This window comes from Trachypithecus francoisi, unplaced genomic scaffold (genome assembly GCF_009764315.1).
Source record: "Trachypithecus francoisi isolate TF-2019V2 unplaced genomic scaffold, Tfra_2.0 Lachesis_group10, whole genome shotgun sequence".
NCBI classification, from domain to species: Eukaryota; Metazoa; Chordata; class Mammalia; order Primates; family Cercopithecidae; genus Trachypithecus; species Trachypithecus francoisi.
This window is the reverse complement of record NW_022681455.1, coordinates 98,410,623-98,419,212: the sequence shown is the minus strand read 5'-3', so window position 1 is coordinate 98,419,212 and position 8,590 is coordinate 98,410,623. Positions and strand designations below refer to the sequence as shown.

Sequence of the window (8,590 nt, the reverse complement as noted above, 5' to 3'; positions counted from 1 at the left end):
GCCACGGCTGAGTGGGAGCTGACAAGCCCCTGCCACCTTGAAGAGTCTCCAGGCATCACATGGGAACGCCAAGCTGTTATTCTCCCATTAGCCACTCCTTGGGCTCTGCCAGAAAGGCTGTGTCCCAGGGCTAGGCCTTGAGGATGAATCCAAGGCCTGGCAGATGACTGTGTCTTGGCCAAGGTGTGTGGGAAGCCAAGCCCCTGGTAACCCGGGCAGGTCCCCTGGCAACCCATGGTGCTCCAAACCTGGGCCTTGCAGGGGCCCTTCCCTGGGGCCCACATCCTTGCTGGACCCTGGGAGTTGGGGGGTGCTGCTGGTTTCCTGGGCATCAACAGCCTCTTTTCTCCCCTGCCCCCATTCAGCGCCTGCTAATCCTTTGCACACGGCCCAGCTACTGCCAATTAATCTTCCTTGTGTCTGAGGGGCCAGCTACTAGTGGCAGCGAGAAGGCAATTCCTGGCTGGCGGTTGGCATCTGAGCAGGTAACTCAGGATGAGGTGGAGGCTCGGTGGGACCCTGAGGGGATCCCCATGTTCTCCCTCTAGAAAGGCATTTAGGCAGGACCAAACTGGCATGGTGGGAAACCTGCGGCTTCCCTCTCTCTGGTGGAGCTCAGACTTTAGCGTGCAGCAGAATTTTCAGGATAGCTTGTGCAATGCAAATTCCTAGGTCCCCCAGGAGCGCTTGGGGGACCTAGGAATCTGTATTTTCACCAGCTCTCCAGAAGATTCTGGAAATACTGGTGGTGCAACACCATAGCTCCCCGAGCTGCCACTCGTGGGCCCCCTTCCCACCTGAACCTCCCTCATCAAAGTGCGGTCAGCAGGGACACGGGGGAAAGATGGGAGGGACCTGCAAAAATTCTCATTTAGGAGGAAAAAGAAAAATGGGGGATCAGGGAGGCTTCCTTAGTCATTTCCAGACGGTTTAGAAATGCAAGCCAGAATTGCTGCCTGCTGGGAAGGGTCTACAGGCCTGGCCCGCAGAAGAGGCCAACACTCGGCAAATGCCACGACCACCTGGGAATAGATGTGGGGCAGCTGGAATCGAGCAGACCTGAATGTAAACTCAGCTTGGCCACTGCTGGCTGTGCTGCTTCAGGCGATTCTGTTGACCTTTCTGTGCTACATAATGAAAATTCTTATTTTACTGAGTGCAGGGGCGGGGCGTGGTGGTAAGAGCGAGGATGAGTATGATCGTGAGTAGAATGCACTTAGCTCAGCCCTGGCTCTCGGGGCTGCCTGTGGCTGGCTGGGGTCAGTGAAATCTGCCATCCCAACATGTGAACTCTGGCAGTCCAGACTTCGGAAAACATTGCGTCTGCGTCCCCACCTTCAGGGAAATGGTAGACCAGAGGGGTCATGTCTGCCCCAAGTTCACTTTTTGGGAGGCTCAGCCAGCAATCTGACACTTAGAGCTCTGTTCCCACCATGGCCTCTCATGGGAGAGGCTGGGCTGCTGATGCCAGAGCGGGAACAGAGGTCAGGGCTGTAAGTAGAGGGCAGGCAGCATAGCCGCGGGCTCTTGGGAGCTGGGCTTGGGGGTAAGGATCCTGGGCCTGGGCTGCCCTCTTTAGCTGGGGCCAGGGTCCCTGGCAGAAAGGGGCATACAGACACTCTGCCAAAGCCTGGGTTGCCCATGGCTGGGAGAGGGGTGGGGCACACTCATGTGGGACAAGAGCACGTCTAGGCCTGGGAGTTAGCACACACTGACCTGCACACTGCCCACTGGCCAGGTCATCCTGCAGGGGTTCGGTCATAAGGGCTGGGGCTCCCCATTCCCCAAAGAGAAATCACCCAGAAACAACCTGTATAAGGTAGGACTGAAATAACACGGTAAGCCATGAAAAAAGGCTTACCTGGCATTCTATCTTTTTCTTTCTTTTTTTAAAATATAGCACTATAAACATTTTATTTTATTTTTGAGACAGGGTCTCACTCTGTCGGCCAGGCTGGAGTGCAATGGCGAGATCTCGGCTGACTGCAACCTCCACCTTTTGGGTTCCAGTGATTCTTGTGCCTTAGCCTCCTGAGTAACTGGTACTACAGGCACGTGCCACCATGCTGGGCTTTTTGTATTTTGGGTAGAGACAGGGTTTCATCATGTTGCCCAGGCTGGTCTTGAACTCCTGAGCTCAAGCCATCTGCCTGCCTCAGTCTCCCAAAGTGCTGGGATTACAGATGTGAGCCACCATGCCCAGCCTTTTTCTTTTTTTGGAGGAGTCTCACTCTGTCACCCAGGCTGGAGTGCAGTGGTGCAATCTCCACTCACTGCAACTTCTATCTCCTGGGTTCAGGTGATTCTCCTGCCGCAGCCTCCGGAGTAGCTGGGATTACAGGCACGCACCACCACACGCAGCTAATATTTTATTTTTAGTGGAGATGGGGTTTCACCATGTTGACTAGGCTGGTCTCAAACTCCTGACCTCAGGTGATCTGCCTGCCTTGGCCTCCCAAAGTTCTGGGATTACAGGAGTGAGCCACCATGCCAGGCCCATTTTCTTTTTCTTTTTTTGAGACAGGATCTTGCTTTGTCACCCAGGCAGAAGTGCAGTGGCATGGTCACTGAAGCCTCGACCCCCTGCCTCAGCCTCCTGAGTAGCTGGGACTACAGGTACATACCACCAAAGCAAGATTTTTTTTTTTTTTAATAGAGATACGGTCTTGCTATGTTGCCCACGGTGGTCTTGAACTCCCGAGCTCAAGTGATCCTCCCATCTTGGCCTGCCAAAGTGCTGGGATCACAGGCATGAGCCACTGCATCCAGCCCATTTTGTCTTAAAAATTAAAAAAATGATGACCATAGATTAATTTATCTTAACACAGATTTTCCACTCATGTATTACTCATAATGAATATTTTTACTTATAATGAGATTATGCAGTACATGCATATTACACAATTAATGTTTTCATTTGATACCATGTAATAGTCATAGCCAACATTTATTAAGCCATCGGCATGTGCCAATCACTGTTCTGAGTATGTTCCACTTATTATTATTATTATTATTATTGAGACAGGATCTCACTCTGTCACCCGGGCTGGAGTACAGTGGCACTATCTTGGCTCACTGCAACCTCCACCTCCTGGGTTCAAGCGATTCTTGTGCCTCCGCCTACTGAGTAGCTGGGATTACAGGTGCCCGCCACAAGGCCCAACTAATTTTTGTGTTTCTAGTAGACATGGGGCTTCCCCATGTTGGCTAAGCTGGTCTGGAACTCCTGACCACAAGTGATCCGCCCACCTCGGCCTCCCAAAGTGCTGGGATTATAGGTGAAAGCCACTGCGCTTGGCCTAAGTATGTTACACTTATCAATTCATTTTATCCTCACAATTAACCCATGAGGTAGGTACTATTAATATCCCTATTTTACCGACAAGCAAACTGAGGCACAGAGACATTAAGTGATCTGCTCATGACTTGACTTCAGAGCAGGCACATCTTCTTGCTAGCTCGGTTAGACTGCTTCTTTCTTTTTAATGCCCCCATAATAGTCCATTATCGGATATAGTGTAACTTATTTAATACATGCCTCTCTTAGAGATGAACATTTAGGTACATGTAAGTACTTTTCAATAACCAGTCTCCTCTTGATGAATATTTGGGTGTTTTTCATTTTTGCTATAACAACCAGCTTCTTTGTACACATATATTTATGGCCTTGAGTAATTCTATAAGGTAAATACCTAGAGATAAAATTGCAGAAATATATATGCACACATATATCTGTGTATATATGTAATATATATGTGTATATGTATATCAAATATATATGTGTGTATATATATTTTATATTTTTTGAGACAGGGTCTCACTCTGTTGCGCAGGCTGGAGTACAGTGGTGCATTATGACTCACTGCTGCCTCGACCTCCTAGGCTCAAATGATCCTCCCACCTCAGCCTCCTGAGTAGCTGGGACTACAGGAGTGAGCCACTACACCTGGCTAATTTAAAAAATATTTTGTAGAGACGAGGGTCTCGCTATCTTGCCCAGGCTGATCTCAAATTCCTGGGTTTAAGCAATCGGTACACCTCAGCCTCCCAAGTTGCTGGGATTACAGGTGTGAGCCACCGCACACAGCTGAAATATTTTTAAAGTTGATAAAGGAAAAGGAAATGTACAACTCACAAGAGTGGTCCATAAGTGGCAGGAGCAACTGTGAGTGCTCCAGGGAGGGCTAAGGACACTGTCTCCTACAGGTGTCAGGATGTTGGGCTGGGTCCAGAGAGTGCTGCCTCAGCCCCCAGGAACCCCTCGGAAGACCAAGATGCAGGAGGAAGAGAAAGTGGAACCAGAGCCAGAGCTGGAGGCGGAGGTGGAACCAGAGCCAAACCCCGAGGAGGCTGAGACAGAGTCCGAGTCCATGGTGAGAGGTGGAGGGGGAGGAGGGGCAGGCCGGCCTCGCTGCTCAGGGTCTTCCCAGTTTGGGCCACCTGCTCTCCAGGGACCTTCTACAGCAGAAAAGGTTAGCATCAGAAAGACAAGTGGGGGTCACAGGGTCCCACACTTGTTCAAATGAGAAAACTCAGGTTCAGACAGTGGATAGGGCTGGCCCAAGGCTAGCATTTTCTGTAAAAGGCTAGATAGTAAATATTTTAGGCTTTGTGAGTGATGCTATCTCTGTTAATTACTCAATTCTGCTATTATAGTATGAAAACAGTTATAGATAGTGCATGAATGAATGAGCATAGCTTGGTTCCAATACAATTTTATTTATAAAAACAAGCAGTAGCCTAGATTTGGCCCACAGGCCGTATATTGCTAACCTCTAGAGTTCAGAACAGAGCTACTCACAGGAGCCAGTCCATGAACTGTTTATTACTAGTCCATGATGATTAAGCAGTTTGTACCAGAATGTAAATCTACTCTGTAGCTAAGTACACTGATTAGTTTAGTTGCTATTTATTTTGTACCAAGACTTTCTCAATGAAGGAAGCAGTGCATTGATAAGCATTCTGGTGCAAACTGCTTAATCATCATGGACCATTGACAATTTGCAGACTGGCATGGATCCATGGACCACACTGTGGAGTATTTCTCCAGAACTTTTCCTCTGCAACCCATCCATTCAGGAGGTGGATGACAACTAATTCAGCAGCTCAATTCGATAGATTTGATTGAGCTTCTAATTGATGCCAGGCCCTGTGCTCAGTGCTGAAAGCATAAAGATGAATAGGCATTGCCCCGGGGGGTCAGCAGACAAGAGCCCAGCCAGTTGATTCTGCCAACAGATACAGGTGGGGAGGAGGGAACGTGGTGAGCCCCAACATTGGCCTCAGCTCTCCCCTTCTTGGGGAGCCAGATAAGTGTGTCAGACCAAACTGTGGGAGCTCAGAAGAGGCAGAGTCATCTTCACTTTGGAGATTGGCGGCTGATGGGGGAAAGCTTTTTAGACGCAGAGGATGGAGTAGAATTTTAACCCAGGGAGATGGAGATGCTGGGCATTCCTGGCAGAGGAAAGGCTGTTACTAGAGAAGGGCAGGGTGTGTTTAGGAAACAGGTATAGCGTGTGTGTATGCATGTGTATATGTTGCATGTATATACACGTATATGTCATATATGTGTAGTGTGCTCTTGGTATGTCTGTGTCTGCACATATGTATTTGCAAATTGGGTGTGCATGACAATGTATGTGAACATATGTACATGAATGCATGTGTATGTGTTTGCACATATGTTTATGTGCACATGTATTTGTCTGTGGTTCCATGTGCTTGTGTGACACGCTAGTGTGTATGTGTATGTGTCTACATATTTCTGAGTATGTGAGTGTACTCATGTATTTCTATGTGTATGCATGTTTGTGTGTCTGTGACTGTGTCATGTGTATGTGTATATACACATATTTGCCTGTCTCCACATGTATATATACACATTTTGTGTCTGTGCATGGATGTTCATGTATGTTTAGATGCAGAAATCTATGTGTATGTGCATATCCATATGCACATGCTTGTGTGTATTTGCAAATATGCAAGTGTGTGACTGAGCATATGTGTGTATACACATATTTCTGCACTTGTAATCATATACAATGTACCTGTGCATATGTGCATGTTGTGTGTCTCTACACCAGCAGACATACGCATGTGTGTATCTGTATGCATGCATGTGCGTATATGCACGTTTGCATATGACTGTATGCACATATATGTGTGTTGGGGCATGTATGCACATGTACACACACATGTATATATACGTATGTTTTTGCCTGTGCATGTGTGCACATGCACTTATTTTTGTGTCTGCACATGTGTGTATATGTGCATGTTGGTATTTATGTGTCACTGTATGTATGCATATGTATGTGTACATATGCTCATATTGTATGTCTGTTCATGTATGTATGTGAATGGTGAGTATGCATACATTTGTGTGTCTGTGTATGTGTGTGCATGTATGTTTGTTTGTACATACACATATGTGCATGTCGTAGCAGGAAGTGTGGCTGCAGAGGCAGGTGAAAGGCAGATAGCAGAGGCCAAACTCCACCTGGCTACTAGGGAGGAATGGAAAGTTTGGGTCAGAAGGAGAGGGAGCGCCCTGGTGGGGGATGAGGGGTGTGGGCTCCTCCCATCTCCCTCTTCCCCTCAGCCTGCCTCAAGACTTCATCATAACTGTCTCTAAATGGTCCTCTCCCCTCTCAGGCCACTGAAGTGGGGCTGCCTCCTGGGGATATTGTAGGCCTGGGAGGCTGGGAGGCCACCTTGGACCTTGGGGGCTGTGAGGGCCCCCAGCCCCAAATGAGGGGTCCCTGGGGCTAGGAGGAAGGGAGTATCCCAGGTGGAAGGTAAGGCCACCAGGATTTATAGAGACGATGCTGAGGAAAGAGTTGTTCGGGTCTTTTGTGAGGCAGGGATCCCTTGAGGGAGAATCAGGGGCTGCCCCTGTCCAAACCAGACTGGTCTCACCTAGGGCTTACCTGGTCGTGTTCGAACCCTCTAGCCCCCCGAAGAGTCATTCAAGGAGGAGGAAGTGGCTGTGGCGGACCCAAGTCCTCAGGGTGAGTGAGAGTGCGGAAGCCCAGGCTGGCAGGGCAGAGGGGCCGGCATTCTCCCCTTGGAGCTTCACAGAGCCCACGAGGTTGGCAGACCCATTTTGCAGATGAGGAAACTGAGGCTCAGAGAAGCTAAGGGTGGGCTCCTGGAGACTTCAGTTGAGCTGAGCTGGAGCCTGGCTTTCTGACTCCTTGGGGGCTCTCTCTGCTTCCCTGACTTGATCTCCCCAAGCAGGGTAGAAATGGGCCTCTCTGAGGCCCTAGATCTGAAGGATGAGAGATTCTTTTCCAGAGACCAAGGAGGCTGCCCTTACTTCCACCATATCCCTCCAGGCCCAGGGCGCTGAGAGTTCTGAAATGAACAGGTAGGTACTCTACCACCCTCCCCTATCTTCAGGGCCAACCTGCCCCCAACTCCCCTCCCAGCTAGGGAGCCCTAGGGATGGGGGGTGGATGAGTACTGCCCTCAGCTCTGCTGTCATTCTGGGGAAAGCCCTGGGACATCCTGGAAATTGGCTGAAGTGAGCTTCAGGTGGAGGGTGGGCTCTCCCAAAGTAAGCCTGAAGCTCCCAGTTTGTAATTTCTGCTGGAAATCCAGAGTCATGCATTCATCTCCATTCACCCCATTCATTCATTCCTTCACTCATTCATTCATTAGACTGCTGGCTCCTTGAGGGCAGGGCAATGTGACCAAAAGAAACAGTGGGTCAGAGCTGCATAGTGAGCGCCCTGTACAGGGGGCCAGACGTTTCTCAGTGCTCGGGTGAGATGCAGGTCCAATGGGGTCAGAACTTCTGCTTTTCCCAGAGAAGCCAGAAATCCAGGCTTTTGGATGGAATCTCCCAGTTGGTTCAGACATTTCAGACCATGGTGCTTGGGGCCTGAGCATGGCTGGGGCTGGGCTGGCCTCAGGCAGGGAGGCTGTGACCTTCACATTTAGGCTGCTCAGCCTCTGCCACAGCATTACACCAGCAGCAAACCTTGGCCCTTCGGGAGCATGATGTGTGCTCAGAGCAGGACAGTGGGAGGCAGGAGGAGAGGAAAGTCAGCTGCTCTGTCCTAAGCATCCATGGGGGTGACTCTGAATGGCACCCAGTCTGCCTGGCCTCATGAAGCAGCAGCATCCCCCATTTTCCAGAGAAGCACATGGAGTTTCTTGGGGAGGAGATGGGTCTGAAGTCTCACAGTGGGGAGACAGTGGTTTAGGATTCAAGCCAAGTTCTTTCGGACACTGGACTTGCCTTGGGCCAGTGGTACATGCAGGTGCTTTCCAATAACCACACCGCACACATACAGATGACAGTGACACTCAGGGACGGGGACTCACCTAGTGTCTTGGGCCTCGAGGGCCTCATCGAGCTAGGGGAAGTTGACGGCAGGCTGGTGTCTCTGTCCATCACAGTCCCAGCCGCAGGGTGCTGACCTGGCTCATGAAGGGTGTGGAGAAGGTGATCCCACAGCCTGTCCATAGCGTCACGGAGGACCCAGCTCAGGTACTGCTGGGGCTGGAGGCTAAAGGGCCTGGGTCGGAGAGGGGCTGTGGGGGGGGCTGCCCTTGGGCTCCCTGCCCATGTCTATCTGTCTAT

The 8,590-nt window shown here is 50.0% G+C and overlaps 1 protein-coding gene across 3 annotated transcripts in view; it reads left to right on the top strand.

Annotated features, from left to right (window-relative positions):
- Positions 1 to 416: 416 nt before the first annotated feature.
- The window catches only part of CNGB1 (cyclic nucleotide gated channel subunit beta 1), an 85,995-nt gene continuing 77,821 nt past the window's right edge, over positions 417 to 8,590 (top strand). For 2 of the 3 annotated variants that reach the window (XM_033218607.1, XM_033218605.1), the window contains exons 1-5: positions 417 to 485; positions 4,207 to 4,373; positions 6,953 to 7,010; positions 7,297 to 7,369; positions 8,407 to 8,497. In XM_033218607.1, the coding sequence (XP_033074498.1) occupies positions 4,215 to 4,373; positions 6,953 to 7,010; positions 7,297 to 7,369; positions 8,407 to 8,497 (381 nt within the window). In that variant the 5' untranslated portion in view covers positions 417 to 485; positions 4,207 to 4,214. Of the gene's footprint in view, positions 486 to 4,148; positions 4,374 to 6,952; positions 7,011 to 7,296; positions 7,370 to 8,406; positions 8,498 to 8,590 lie in introns of those variants that run through there. The other variant, XM_033218606.1, reaches the window with a different exon arrangement.